We start from the raw sequence: 15,801 nt of genomic DNA, 5'->3' as shown, positions 1-15,801 counted from the left end.
ATATTTTTTCTTAAACTACTACCAGATCGTAACGTGACTTCATAGTAGATATAATTTCTTGCAAAAATATTAAATTTACTTCCTCTAAAAAAACATATAGACACACATTGCGTGTTTCACAGAAAACATCTTTGCTAGCTTTACAATAACCATTACTGTATGAGACAAGCAACTAAAGTTTCCATTTAATTAAAATTAAGTAGGTTTGCGCACAAATAAACTAAAGCCTCAAATTTAAATCTCATTAAAGTTTAAACACAGATTGAACTAATCAATGTAATCTTGTTACTATGCTCTTCGGGACCTTTGATAAGACAAAAGGTCTGCTCTTAATGAAGATATGACTAAATTGTAATTGTATTATCCTTTAAATATAATTAACGCTATTAGTCGTTACATGTGTATAAAATAGAGTAGACCTTATAACCTTTATATTAGAAAATAAGTCCTTTTAGCTACCTTTCTTTTAAATCCTATTACTGATAATTATAGCTACAATATTTGATTATGTTCCACCGCTACGCATCCCCATACCTGAGAGAGGTATATGTCATATTTCGCCACTCAGATGCGAAATGAGAATACATTTAAGTAAGTAGAAATAAATGATTACTGGCTATGTAAAAATCGCTTGGAAACTTACAGGTATGAGTTTTCTTTAAAAAAAAATTAAATGTGTGTGGTCTACCTACTTGCACTTGGCCAAAGTGGTGGACTATAGCTTCAAATCTCTCAGGTCTGCAGGTTTTCCTTCACCGTTTTAAGCAAGTAATCAATTAATTAATTAATTTCTAATACGCACATAACTGAAAAATCAAAGGTTTGCTGGGATTTGAACCTCGGACCCCTCGTTCGAGAAGCCAAGTTTCTTAACCATTAGGCTATCATTGCTATGATTTCACAATAATTGTGATAAGTTGTAAGAATAATTTATGCGTATGAAAAAATAATAAACATACGTTCTTCGTTAACATTTTTTTTCTAAGCGTATTTCACATAAATCTCTTTTAAATAACCCAAATAGTACGTATTTTAGATGACTTTGTAAATTTCAAAGGCTTCAAAATAATAGATAATTATTAGTGTCTCGCTAATAACAATAAGGTTGTTACTACGAAAATAATTATACATACTTCATTAAAATTATCCACCCCCGCAGTACTTGTATTATATTACGAAGTAAATTAAAGCCTTATAATTATTTAAATTATGCGAACCCGTAAAATGTACAAAAAATGATTATTTTTATATAATTAGAGTAATTATGAAGGTGGTAAAATCCTTTGTGGTTCGACTGCGGCGGCATCACTGGCAAACCTATTTCTGCCTTATTGCAGTGGTGTTAAGCATTGCTGTGTTCTGGTTTGATGGGTGTGGTAAGAGAAGCATACTTTTCCGGAGCATCTTGTTGATTACGTTCATGGGCGGCAGTAGTCACTTACCATCAGGTGGACTGCAGGCACCGTTTTTATTTCTAAATTTAAAAACAGTTACCTAATGTTCTGCCACAAGCGTAATGGAAAGTTTGGAGGATTCTGAGCCAAAACTATTATGTGAGTATATAAAACTTCTTTGTACAAACAACAGTGATAGAACTTATAAAGCCTGCTTGAAGCTCGTATTAAGCGACTTGGGCGGAATTATGGTGTTACTAACTGATATAAATTGCAAACTATCTGAGTAATACGTAATATAAATTGAAACTTCTCTTGTAGTAAGTAAGGTATTTATGCCCACTATTAAGATCAACCTATCCAATGGTTTGCGTACCAAATATTGACATTTGAAATTATCTTTATACTAATTGTCATTGTAAATTTAGAACTTTGGTAAGTAAGAATAGATAGATGGATTATTAACGGGCCCTGATCTGCTGAATAAAACTTTTATACTGACTGACACATTACTTAAACTACATTACATTCCTTAGAAGAATGTATATAAAATGTAAATGGGCTTTAAGAGGTATTATTGAACATTTGTCTTTTAAGAAAACTCAGGGAGGACTCTGGGTTAAAGCTTGTTCATTTAGAGAAATATTTCCTTCTACACACGTTCTCTTGGATGCCTTGCATTACAAATCACAAGTGCCAAGTGCCACACAAACAACATTTGTCGAAACCTTTACGAGCAGTTTGAAAACATCCAGCGCAGATTGGCCACTAACTCGCGTCTTTCTTTAAAAAATCTCAACAAAACAGTTTGGAGAACCAGGCCTTCTCAATTGTAGATTGAGACCAAGTGTGGGAGATAAAAAGATACAGTACAACAAGCCATATACTCACAGAACCATTCCTCGTCCGCGACAGCTGCGGCACCATGACTCTCTCGACCGCCGCGACCGCAAGCAACGGCGCGAAGATCGCCAGCGCCACCACCCACAGCGCTACCAGCAGGCTGCAGGCCTCGCGCCGCGTCGGCATCCAGGGTTGCCGCAGCGACTGCGTGATCGCCAGGTAACGGTCCACTGACATCGCGGTGATCGTGAACACGCTGGATGCAACTGCCACCCCTGAGAATAAGGCATTTACGAAAGTCAGAAAGCCAACAAAAGATAGATTTAATTCTATTATACGAACCGAGTCCAAGTTTCATAAGGAAATATGCATGTGTACATATACAGACTAATTCATAAACACACACATACACACACACACACACACACACACACACACGCATACGTGCACGCAAAAAACACATACAACACAAACAAACACGCACATGCACAAAAATATAAAACTATTTGTTATAAGAATTATAAGGTACAAATTGTTGTGAAAGTAGTGCTTCTGTGGAACTACGAAAGATTCTGTCACTTTTACTCAACAGCGGAGGGTAATTTTATTCGTATGTATTGCTCATGCTTTAGTCAAAGCCTTAAAGCCCAAACGTCTTGACAAATGTTAAAATAAGGTGTCGTTGGATTGTCTAAATTGTGGGAGTGGCTATATTTTTACTGGTTAATTGTTTTTATAATAATAACGTTTGAAACTATTACCATATTAGCCACATATTCCGGAAATATTTCGTCCTTATAATATTTGTATAGTGTTAATGAGGTATTTGTTATTCACATGTTATCCATTTGAGGTGTAGTAATGAGCCAGAAAATTAACTCGATGCAAACCCACAGTTCTTAGAGACCATAGCCATTAGTTACCGACTTCAAGTGCCATATTAAAGGTTAGATGACCATGTAAAAGGAAGTGAATTTTATACTTGTTTAATTAATAATAATATAACAGTTGAAATGATGAAAAAAAATATTGGAGCCTTTACTTATGTATGTATGTATAAGCTCCAAAACGTTTTTACTGATTGAAGTAACAAGTGAGTATGGATTTTACCTCACGGTAAATGGTCACTGCCGCCCATCAAATCTGTAACCATCTCCACATATTTCTATTTGAATGTGATGATGACAGGCAAGGTGGAGGGCAAGAGACCCAGAGGACGCAGCCCACAACGATGGTCAGACCAGGTATCGGACCATCTAAAGATGGTCAGCGAGGCGATACACCAAACCACTAATCGCAATCTCTGGAAAGACGCCATAAAGCAAAGAAGTCACGATCGTCAGCATTGAGGGACCGACTATAGAGAGAGTAATGATGATGCCTCACGTCGGCCGAAATCCACATCCTTCCACAAAAACGCGAGAACTTCTTCACGCTAGCAATTAATGTGGCGATAGTACTTCTCCGGTCAAACTATACCGTACCCTTAGTATGAGTTTTTACGTTTTTACAAAAATGACTGTTTTTGTATTTGTTTACATATTTGCCCATACATTTACAATCAGCGCCCCTAGCGGACTGTATCAGAACTGATTGGAAATGTATGGGCAAATACGTAAACAAAAACAAAAACAGTCATTTTTGTAAAAACGTAAATACTCATACTAAAGGTACAAATTCTTCTATCTGTCAAATTGTTGAAAACGTAAACTGTACTCCGCAACGGACCTCCAATGCGAACCATATTAACGTAATATACAATTATCTCACCAAAATAATTTAAACGATACTTAAGCAGCCTTTGTCTTCCAATAAAATTTTAACACCGTTCTTAAGGAAATTTATGGTTAAGTAAAACTTTACTTTCCTAAAGAAATACGAATCCGTTAATTAAGCCCCAGGGAAATACGATAAACTCCTGATAACCTTATTACTTCACCGTTTTGTAGCAAAGTGTAGTCGGGTGCGGTTATAAATAAACCGATTAAAGTAAGCTCCTTAAGGTCGACTTCCGAGGTTACGTCGCAACAGTAGCTTATGAACTGGGACAATAATAAACACTAAGAACTCGTCCAAAATTGAGGAAGAGAAGAGAGGAAAATAGCGCGTCACAATTTGATTATGTGGATCATGTTATAGATTCGCGCCTTGGTTTGCTCCTTCTGGGCGCAACGTAAACGCGTAACACGCGTGAGCTAATCGACTTTGCCTTTTGTCGACAAAGTGTTAACATGTATAGTATCGCTTCTGAACGTTACTATACAATACTGAAATACGTCTGTAGTACCTATCTGTACCCTTAGTATGACTTTTTACGTTTTTACAAAATTGACAGTTTTTGTTTTTGTTTACGTATTTCCCATACTAATTCAATCAGTTCTGATACAATCCACTAGGGGCGCTAATTGGAAATGTATGGGCAAATACGTAAAGAAATACCAAAACAGTCATTTTTGTAAAGACGTAAAAACTGATACTAATCATAGCGTTGGTATTTTTGTGGTTAACTTGCGACTAACGCATTAATGATGAAGCGATTGACGCGACAATTAACCGCAGAAGCGTACCGTAAAAATGTAATCACAGGACGAAAAAATAAATCTTTTTCGAATCCACTAAAATGTAAATATTTTTTATTTACGATTAAAATAAATTAAAATTTGGAGTTTATGAGGGTGTATGTTCAATAGATACGAAGCTTTTGCCTAGTTGATCCCTCGTGCCCGAGGACTAGCACGACCGACAATTTTCTACCCCAAATATCCTTGTAATGTGGATCTATTTCGCGAATTTGGCATGTCTCTGTTACAATTTGCCCATTGGATTTGGGATCATCATGGGGATGATGTACATAATTACAAGTATATCCGCTAGCAAATCTTTCTCTTCTCTCACCTGAGATAAAGTGCCATAGATAATGCGAAAATAACCTCAAACAAAAATAAATATATTTGAAATTTGTAATTATATTTATTTTATTGTATTTATGTTTTATGTATTATTGCTTAACTTTATATCCGGTGATCAACTGAATTTTTTTTCTTTGCATTATTTATTTTACTTATTTATCGTAAAAAATATGTCCGACGAAAGGTATTGCACAATTGACAAGAAACATAAACTAAACTTTTAATGATAAAGTATCTGAGCTCTTCGAACTATTTTCAATGAAACGACAATTTAAAAAGAACTCGTAACAGTTTTGAAGTTGTTAAAATCTATAAAGATAGTAATTTTCTTGTAAGAGCACAAAATGATAAGTTTACCTTTGAAGATCTAAAGGAAAGATTCCCCGTGCCGGGGGTGTCATGGACATACACAAAGACGAATACATAAACACCCAGATCCAGAATATAAGTTTATTATTATTTAGACTTCTGACTGGCGGGGATTGAATCCGGAATACACAACGTGGCATAGCAGTACAAGTATGGGGACCAGTCCCGTCACAACGATGAAAAATGATAAAGCATAGTGAAAGAAAAATAAAGGTAAAAAAGTCAGTAATCTGAAACAGATAGACCAACCTCTTTGCGTTAATGTACGTAAACTTTTTTATAATTATGTGCGCTATTTTATTTGACAGCCACTCTTACAAATTGAAATAGGAGCGAAATCGTCGTTTGGTTTCACTATATTTCAAAATAGTTATATAAAGTGTGCTATAAAGTTTTGAGCAAAGACCTAAAACCTTGATACGAAGCCTTTTGGGTATAATTCACAACTATGCGCAACTTTGTGCGAACTTAATTAAGCCAACAACTAATGTAGACAGTAATTTCATAATTTTCAGTGATACAATAAACTTAAGCAGCAATAAAGTAATTTTATTTTCCTAATTTAGCTCAAAATTACTCCGGCCGTTTCAAATTATGAAACATTTATGAATGCTTATTAATTTATGGGTACCCTACTAAGTAATAAGACTTTATTACAAGGAAAATATGAAGTCCGAAGCCACGCTTACAACACTCTTATTGTTTGCAAAACGTTTCTTAAATCGGCGTATATATTCGTGAATTAAGTTGATGTCTGAAAGGTGTCCTAAATATTAATCTATCTGAAATAATGAAATGGCGATTTATTCGAAATGTTTTGAATAATCTCTTCCTTTTTATGATACGATATACCCAAATATGAAAAATTCGTACAAAAGAATATTGTTAATGGCCAGACGAGTTTTTATAAGATAAAAGACTTTAGGGGAATTCAACAACATTTCATATATTAAAATGGGTTAAACCGATGGGTTGTAGGGCATGCCAAAGAATACGACATACATACACTTAAGCCGCTTGTTCACCACCACCGTCACCGAGCATCGGCTCGTTATTGACCGAGAACGAGATGACGGCGCCGAAGTAGCGGTACAAACATTTAACATAGACGCTTGTCCACCGCACGTCCGCCAGCCGAGCACCGGGATCCCGGCCACCGATATTTCGAGTGACCGCTAGATCGGCACCGAGCTTTTGACGGACCGATTTGCCGGCAATATAAGACACGTTTGAACTTGTCCATACACTGCCGTCACAAAGTCAGCGCTGCAATAAACTAAACCGGCAATATCGGTCGCAATGGAAAAACTATCGCCGTCACGTCATATTAAAATCGGCCCGAAATAATCTCTTTCTCGGTATCGGTTCGGTGACTGTGGCGGTGGACAAACGGCGTTACGCTTCATAAACATTACCAGGCAGGTCAAAATAGGCGACAAACACTTTCGCAAAGTTAAACAGCGACGTGTGGCGCAGAGGTCATCATATCGGTCTGATGCGGAAGGGTCCCGGGTTCGGTCCAAACAGATTTCAAAATGATGAATTTAGGTTTCTGTGTCTGGGTGTGAGTGTATTCGTCCATGTGTGTCCATAACGCCTAAGATAGAAAGTGTTTAAAAAGAAACTTGCGCAAAGACCTCTACTCTAAATAATAGAAAACAAAATTGGCAAAGAGAAATCTTAAATTGTATTTAATCGACACTAAACTCTCATTTCAAGTTAAATCGAGCGCCTAATTTGAATACTCATTTACTTGAGTTTGCTTGTCTCTATTTATATAGTCAATTACACTCACCTTTAATGGGTTAACTGGGGCGTGCAACAATTGAACTGTATTGAATTAATTCAGATGAAATCTGAGCTAATTTGACAGTCACAAGGTATGCAATTACACGTAACTGATTGATTCTATGACTTGGTATTTGTAATTAAAACCCTAACTTAGTAATATTGTAAATACGAATAGGTTCTGTTTGCTGCACTTTCGCGCCTTAACTACATAAATTAATTAAAGGTTGTAATGAAATTTTGTACACACGTTTTCAGGGGTTCAAAAAAGACATAGGGTCATTTTTTATCCCGAAAAAAATGACAGTTTCTAGGCGATGAATAAAAAGTATTCTAGGATACTACTAGTATGCTGGGATAAATAAGAAGTAGTACTAGTATAAAATTCATTACGCAATTATTAAAATTAGTTACCTCAAAATATAATTCTGAAGTCGACGCTAAATATATTTCGCTACATACGTCATCGTCATCCCTACAAAAAATACATACTCATATACGCAACGAAAAGATATCCTATTTCCTTTGGGAAGTCGGTAAAAAAAGCACGATATACGATTTGTGAAATCAACTGTGTGGAGTTTCGCCGTGACCAGGGTCGAAATACCTACTTAACAAATATAAACTGCGAATTGTAAAAACCCATGACTTAATAAAATGATGCTACATTTTTTAATTACCGAGAAATCTCCAATTTGGCTAACGCATAACACATCACACAAAAGAATTATAGTGTGTAATGTGTGCTAGACCGTATCAACTTGATACGGTCCAGAAAATCCTACAAAATCCAAAAATGTGATATGATATCACATACGCATCCCCATAGTGCCCATAAAAGTGTATTTTTGGCAATATTGGCCTGTAATTGTGTTCCGAGGAAATCATGTTACCACCGCAATCTCAATCTGGAGATTACCGCTATATTTTTCAAGTAATAGGACAAGACATTTTTCCTGGGGTTTTTTACTATTTACCATTTTTTTAAATTACCAACGAACATCGCAATCAGTTCATGATATAGATTAGTCAAGATACCTTACCGCCTTGTAATTGAAGGAAGACACAAATGGCAGACACACAAAAAATGACGTCACGTAAAATGACTGGCAGTTTTCCCATTACGTCTGCGACTGTCATGGTGTAATTAACTCGGAACAATGCCGACATGTACAGTTAAGTGGTGCCATAACAACAGGAAATCGAAGAAAAACGGCGGAGAAATATCGTTTCATTCGTAAATGCTCTTAAAACTACATTTTTTAAATATTTTTTCAAACACGAAAATAGATTACAGTGACAATTTCAATTGTCAAAACTGGTTACATTTTCTTGTTAGGAGTGAGTAATCTTTACTAATATATGGTTCATGATAGTAACTACCCAAGGATTTTTTTAACGACCAAAAACAGCATTTAAGTCCTTTCGAAAGTCGGAATTTATTAGATACTGAGGCATTCCATCTCAATCATTAGGGGTAGCAACGGGTTAAGTTGGAATGCCTCGGGATCTCTGCCTTACCACATTCTTAAGCTATATGCAACATAGCATAACGTACGTATTTATAACAGCAGTTATGAGACATAAATAGGATAGGTGAGCCAGTGTCGTCTTAACACGAAAAGTTCTACCAACTTCATTTCCATACCCATAGTTGTGGTATAAATAAGGATATTGTATCCGTCTGGTGCAGATTCACCATATACGTATGATTTGATACAAGATATAGTTTTAAATTTTCAAATTTCGATCTTCGGGCAGGCACAAATTGGTTAGGATTGATAATTACTACCGGGCGATCAACGTTACGTACATGCGGTCCTACACCAAAATTATATTATGTACATTCTCTTTACGTCAATACTCGTACTATATAATAATATTTACCTTGTAGAAAGTTGACAGTCTTGCACATGACCTCTCCGAAGTACCAGAGCAGCGTGACTGACTTGGCGATCTGCACCGGCATGCAGAACAGCGTCACCAGCAGATCAGCTACGGAGAGGTTCACGAGGAAGATGTTTGTGACACTGCAAATAAAATAAATTGTTAAATTAGTATATTTAAAACAAATCCGTGTGTCATTGAGTGAGGCGTCTTCCATATCGATTTGATTTGGAGACAAACGAAATGTATTTACTAGATAAATGACAAATATTAGTCATATTTTTTTATTTTGAGATGTCTGGTAATTACGTTATTTATATGAACTAGTGAACACATTAAACTGTAACTTGAATTTTGAATAAAATCTTGTAAATAATATAAAGTAAACTATATAAAAATGGGCCATAATAAATCAAGCGGTATAATATATAAAACTAACTTGTTACACTTTTATTTCTCATTTAAAGTTTTTATATTCATCGGACAGATTTCATACCGGATCCTTATTAATTACTCAATGTCTTATTAAGTTAATGGCGTACTTCATTATCCCTCGCAACGTAATCATTTATTTTTATTTGATCTTAGTGTTTTTTAAATTAATTAATCTTAACATCATTAAAAAATACTTAATCAGTCCCATCGCATGAGTTTCAATAACTTCTGCATACCTTTACAAGTGCGTAAAGTACATTGGAATATTTGTGTCTAATTTTATTATAAACTAGTGGTGCCCGCGGCTTCGCCCGCATTTTAAAGAAATAATATGACATACATAAAACGGAAAATTTGTACCTGCATTGGAATGACAGTGGTGGCATCCGTCGAAAATTGGTCTTACCAACTCCCAAACCCTCGTGGGCTCTTGGACAACAACTTTGCTAGAGATCATCACTCGATCAAATGCATAGTTTCCGATTCTATAACTACTTACGAATTAAAAATTAATTAAAAAAACCTTTTCCCACGGACTAAATTGTGAATCTAAACCATTCTCAAGTCCCCTTGAACACACAACAAATTTCATCAAAATCAGTCCAGTCGTTTAGGAGGAGTTCAGTGACATACACACGCACATAAGAAATATTTATATAAAGATGTAATTTAACTATTTTCAATCTTATTTAATTGAATTATATACTGAACTTGTCTTGAATTTGATTAATTAAATTGATAATTATCGTGCGGTGTTTTGAAGATTATAAATGTTAAAATCGACATATAAGAAGACAATTATAAGTACGAATATAATGTATAATTAAGTTATTTAATTTAGTAATATTGTATGTTTGTATAATTTTATTTAATGACAAATGATCAAACTTTATAATTAGTATTTGGTATTAATTAGAATTTTGCATACCTCTAAGAGGTGGTATATAGAGGAAATTTTTTTGTTATAACAGCTGTATTTACCTATATTAAGCAAAATAAATTATTTGATTTGACATCAATCGATTTATACGCCACCACTGAGTATGGGTCACATCTCAAAATTGGAAGTACTAAGACCAAGATAGGCCATGTGTGTAAGTCACTTCACGCCCTGCTAAATCATTAAAAAAAATCTCATGCATAATTTCTATTACATATGCTTTCTACATATTCTTCACTTTAATACCGGGTAGTTTATTTTATATAAGAAAATAAAAAAGATAAATAATAAAATTAAAAAAGATAAAATGGTAAAATAAGAGGATTCTTGTATCTTAGGACAAATTTCACCAGAGTTTTGTACCTTATTTGGCAAATAAAGATGTTTGATTTGATTTGATTTGATTGCTTGGATCAGTAGACCAAAAGAACATACCTCAAACCTATAGTAATTAAAGTTGCGTAAAACACGTCAAACAGTTCACATCAAAACATTTCCTCTTTCAATTGATTGGATGACATCCAATTGAAGATGCTGGTTCCTTCCATTTCTTGCACTAATGGGCAATGTGATTCCACCCGGAACAGTTTAATTTGAGACCGTGGTCCCTTCGAAACAATTAAGGAACAAGCATGGGTAGATGAAATTTAAAATACAATACAATACTCTTTATTGTACACCAGATTTATAGTAACAAACAAAAATACACAATAAACAATAATTAAAGGTACAACTGGCGGCCTTATCGCTAAATAGCGATCTCTTCCAGGCAACCGTTTAGAAATAGGAAGAAAGTAATATTGTATAAAAAGAGATCCAGGGTAGGGGTGTACATGAGTATAATGTAGCGAGAGTCATATTTTAAATATATCAGCAGCTAGAGTAGTAAAGAATGGAAGAAAAGGAGACAAAGAGGAGAATACATAAAGTAGGAAATAATAGAATAGTATAAAAATAACAGAGTAACTAGGAAGCAGATTATAATGATAGATAAAATTCTTAATAACTTTTGACCAATCAATTTAGTTTGTGCTGGGACAATTGTTTAGGCCATGATCCACACCGCTGACCATGTAGGTACAAATAAGTGGTAGATTTATACCTATAAATATAAATTTGTTATCTGTTAAGTGTTATTACCTACATAACAAATTAAAGTTCTCTGGCGTATAAAATTTCCATGTTTTACGATGTTTCAAAATAACGGCTATTATATGTAGTGTGTTTAAAGCCTGAAATGCGGGAAATCTGAGGACTTAACGGTTAATCCCAAGATTAAGTTGGTAAATTTCCGAATTCATTAAAAATGTGATAATGTTGGTCTTTTACTTTGTGCAAATTAATTTGGTCAATGTTAGGATTGATCTATAGTGGTTGGTTAATGTTGTTTTTGGGAATAAACAATTAATATTTTTAGAGCTTTAATAAACAAACAACTGCCCCCGTCTGCTGACTGTCGTCACAGGTAATTTTCTGTATCTGATTTTTTTAATGATTGCGAAAGTTTAACTCTTACGTATTTTCTGACGTAAAAAGATTTCCTATATTGTAAAAAGTTGTAGTTGTAGTGTAAAACGTATGAAATCGCGAGCTAAAGTTTGTTTTAAATAAAATGAGCTGCATTTTATATAGTTTAAATATAATAAATAAGTAGAAGAGACATTTACGTATCAATCTTAACCACATCTTTATTTTCTGAAATAGAAAGAAAGGGTTAGATAAGTTTGCGTTGCTTATTCCTCCATAAACAATTCCGAGACAAATATTTCCCAGCGCAAATGTTTCTAGAGGAACTGTTTGAGGTTATTTTGTCCCATTTATTAGGGTACTGTACTCCATTTATACCGGTAGTTTCCTCGTTCGCCGTTTCGTCCTCTTAAAGTTTGAGGACTTATCTGAGAGAAATAGTCAATTTATTCATTGCACTATTTATTTACCATACTGTTACATTTCGTCATCTTATATGTACATTACTAATTAAACTCCTAAACGAATATTAATTTTATGGAATATTGCCAGTTTTCTTTTACTATCTTATTAAATTATATAATCATTACATAAAAAATCAAAAACCTGACTGCAAAAACGAATTTTCAAGCCCTATTATAGCCCCATAGGGGGCCAACAACTGTCTAACAATCTAAAAATAAAAGGCTTTTTATATGAAAAAAATATTTATACGGATCCATATTCCCTTCAGATCACGCACTTGACAAGCCTGTATGTATTGAAATGTATTTGTATAGGAATCGTGCAGCTATTGAGGCCAAGCTTATTATTAATATTTGTGCAGTTTCAAAGCTTTGTATTCGCTTTATGCACAGAAAAGCAATCTTTGCGGTTGGATAAATTTTCCTATTGCCTACACTGTTCTACCTGTACAGAATAGAAATGGATGAATATGAAATATATGACTATGTTAATTTAATATGATCCCTGATATTTTATATAACGTTATATTGGATATATAAATATTATGAACATTATAGTACGGATTTTTGAGATATGGAAAAAATACTTTTGTTACCAACTTTTTCCATACATTTTCGTACTTCGACCTTGTCGACAATAAGAACCTATTTGTAACCAACTTCGAACAGAGAAAAGTCTATGTCAGTTGGATTTATTCCTACTTTCGAGAACTAAATTGGAACGTATAAATGTAACTGCCTTGTCAGTTTTATCCAACTATACCGCCTGTTACTAAAGCCTAAATACTCGTAAATATTCTACAAAGCCCTGAAAATCTGTTGGCTAAATAAAATATTTAGGTCCTCAAACATGTCACAAACATTACACTGAGCGCGGACAAACGTACTCAAATAGAACAAACGTTGGCGGACAAACAGCGGTCACGAGAAATTCTTATGTTCATTTTGGCCTCTTTCAACTTTTTCTTGTTATAATCATAGACTTAGAATTTTTTCGCTACTATATCTGTGGTTATAATTAAGAGTTTCAATAAAGCGTTTTTTTAAAGAGGAGCTATAAGTAAGGCATAAGCACTTCTTGTCCCTTACAACTTCAGATTGAGACGCTGGTTTGAAGGATGTAAGGCATTTTAGACCAATGTCGAGTCTTTGTCTGTTTGGGATTGATTATAAAATGGGCGGCACTTACCATTATAGGTGCATACTGAAAACTCTTGACCCATGTTAATTTCACATAGAAAACAAAGTCTCTTTCTAGAAACATCTGTTTCTGTTATTTGCGTTTGAAAAATCTGAATTTTTTTTACACTAAATAATATTTTATCAGTCTAACAGATTAGTCGAAAATGGTTGCGCTCTACACGTATTTCATAAGCAAAGATGCAAATGGTTTATATTCTATCAGGAGTATTCCACAGAAGTATATGTAGTTGACATTTAGATTAAATGGTACTATTTCACAGTCTGGTGCTTTTCAAGTCTGCCACATTTAGTACTTAGCACATTTGGGCTTTAACCTTAAAAGTTCTGTAAAGGGCTATTATTCGTCTAGAAAATTGTTACTTCACGACAATGACGCCGACTTTTATCAATTTAACTATTAAATACTATTCATTCCCAGTTACGCTTGAATTCCAAGTTCAGTGACTAAGTAAATGAAGCAATGGATGTTGAAATATAAAATTTTGCTTTTCATTTTTTCATTTTAATGTATCGTAGTAAATGATTAGTTGTTGTAAGGTAGTATGTAAATGGCAGGGGACAATAATTTCATTTTACGTTAAGAGATGTTCGCTAAAGTTACATTGTACCTTCACGTGTCTATTGTTGAGGACAAATTCTTTACATCAGTCCATTCCTGTCCCACAACATGACACTGTCTGAACAAAGGTTTCTTCTAATATTATAGGTTTAGGCAAAACTCAAAATATTTGAAACAATTTAATTTTTACCTAATCTGACTATTGATATTGCGTTGTTTTAACTTGGACATAAATAACCTGATAGAGTAAACGGGCAGGGGTATGGAGTTCGATTCCAGGGCTTGCAAATATGAATATGAAAATTACCTAAGTTTAATTAAACGTACACATTACAAATTAATTATCTTTTGCTGTATAAAGTAAAAATTTGTGATAGAACTGAAACTTTAAATAATCCTTAAAAATACGATATTCTAATGTTTTAAAACATTTCCTATCTCATCAACTATTTAAAATTATTGACTTTAAAAAAAGTAATACTATAAGGTCATCTTAGATTTCTGTCGAAAACTATCGACACACAAATCCATCTAACACCCAAGTATACAATCCCAACTTGATCTAAGTTAGTTCAAAGGGAAGTTGTTATCAAGCCTCTTCAGGTGTTAAGCGATCAATCACTTTGCCTGATCCTTGCCCTTCCTGACATTTACACTAAGTATCTATTGGTACAAGATACTAAGTCTAAATTAGTTCCGATAACTTTCAGCTTCGTTATCTTTATAACTGTAAGTACTTTTAAATATAATTGCCTGTCCGTTATTTTGAAACATAAACTTTACCAAAAGTAGAATGGTTAATTATGCAGTACCAAATACTATAAACGCATTTTAAAAATTCGTATTTGTCTATCCATAAAAAGTCTAGACCAACTATATAATAAAGCCAATGAAAATATTTTCTAACAATTGATTAGTTAAGGTTTTTTTAATATAAGAAAGTAAATCTTATACATAAAACTCTCGTGTCACAATGTTAGTTACAGTACTCCTCCGAAACTGCTTTACCGATTTTCACCAAATTTTATATGCATATTCAGTAGGTCAGAATCGGCTACTATCTATTTTTCATACTCCTAAGTGATAAGGGTTGTCACCCTTAACATTTTTTTATTTAGGTATATGGCAACACAACGTTTGCCGGGTCAGCTAGTATAAATATATTTTTCAACAGCGAATTCTTTAGTTTTTCATCTACGTTACGACTACAATTTACTTCGATATGAACAACAATGAAATAATAATACAGATTTTTTTCATGTTGAACTTCTTCGTTTTTCAAAACTGTTTTTAATTACACTACAATTATAAAGTAATACACTTTACTTTTCATCAAAATTGGCCCTGTAACTTCTTTTTCGTTGTTCCTTATTCCCTATAAAGTTTGAATTGGCAATTCAGGCCCTGTTGGAAAATTCAGTTAATATGCTCGGACTTAGAACCTGGACGCGATAACGCAACGCATTCTAAATAATATAATGGCACTTACATAAAATTATGGTGCTTTTTTCACGGCCAAATTTACATCGGCGGCGTATCCGAT

General features: G+C 34.0%; 1 protein-coding gene across 1 annotated transcript in view; it reads right to left on the bottom strand.

Moving 5' to 3' along the window:
- The window catches only part of NGR-A35 (neuropeptide receptor A35), a 53,225-nt gene extending 43,488 nt beyond the window's left edge, over positions 1–9,737 (bottom strand). The window contains exons 1-3 of the mRNA XM_073084621.1: positions 9,733–9,737; positions 9,191–9,333; positions 2,286–2,512 (exon numbers count right to left, since the gene is read on the bottom strand). Of these exons, the coding sequence (XP_072940722.1) occupies positions 2,286–2,512; positions 9,191–9,333; positions 9,733–9,737 (375 nt within the window). The remainder of the gene's footprint in view (positions 1–2,285; positions 2,513–9,190; positions 9,334–9,732) is intronic.
- Between the last annotated feature and the right edge of the window lie 6,064 nt (positions 9,738–15,801).

This window comes from Epargyreus clarus, unplaced genomic scaffold (assembly GCF_041222505.1).
Source record: "Epargyreus clarus isolate Ecla_fem2 unplaced genomic scaffold, WU_Ecla_fem_2.2 ptg000021l, whole genome shotgun sequence".
Lineage (NCBI taxonomy): Eukaryota > Metazoa > Arthropoda > Insecta > Lepidoptera > Hesperiidae > Epargyreus > Epargyreus clarus.
This window is presented reverse-complemented; position numbering and strand designations above follow the sequence as displayed.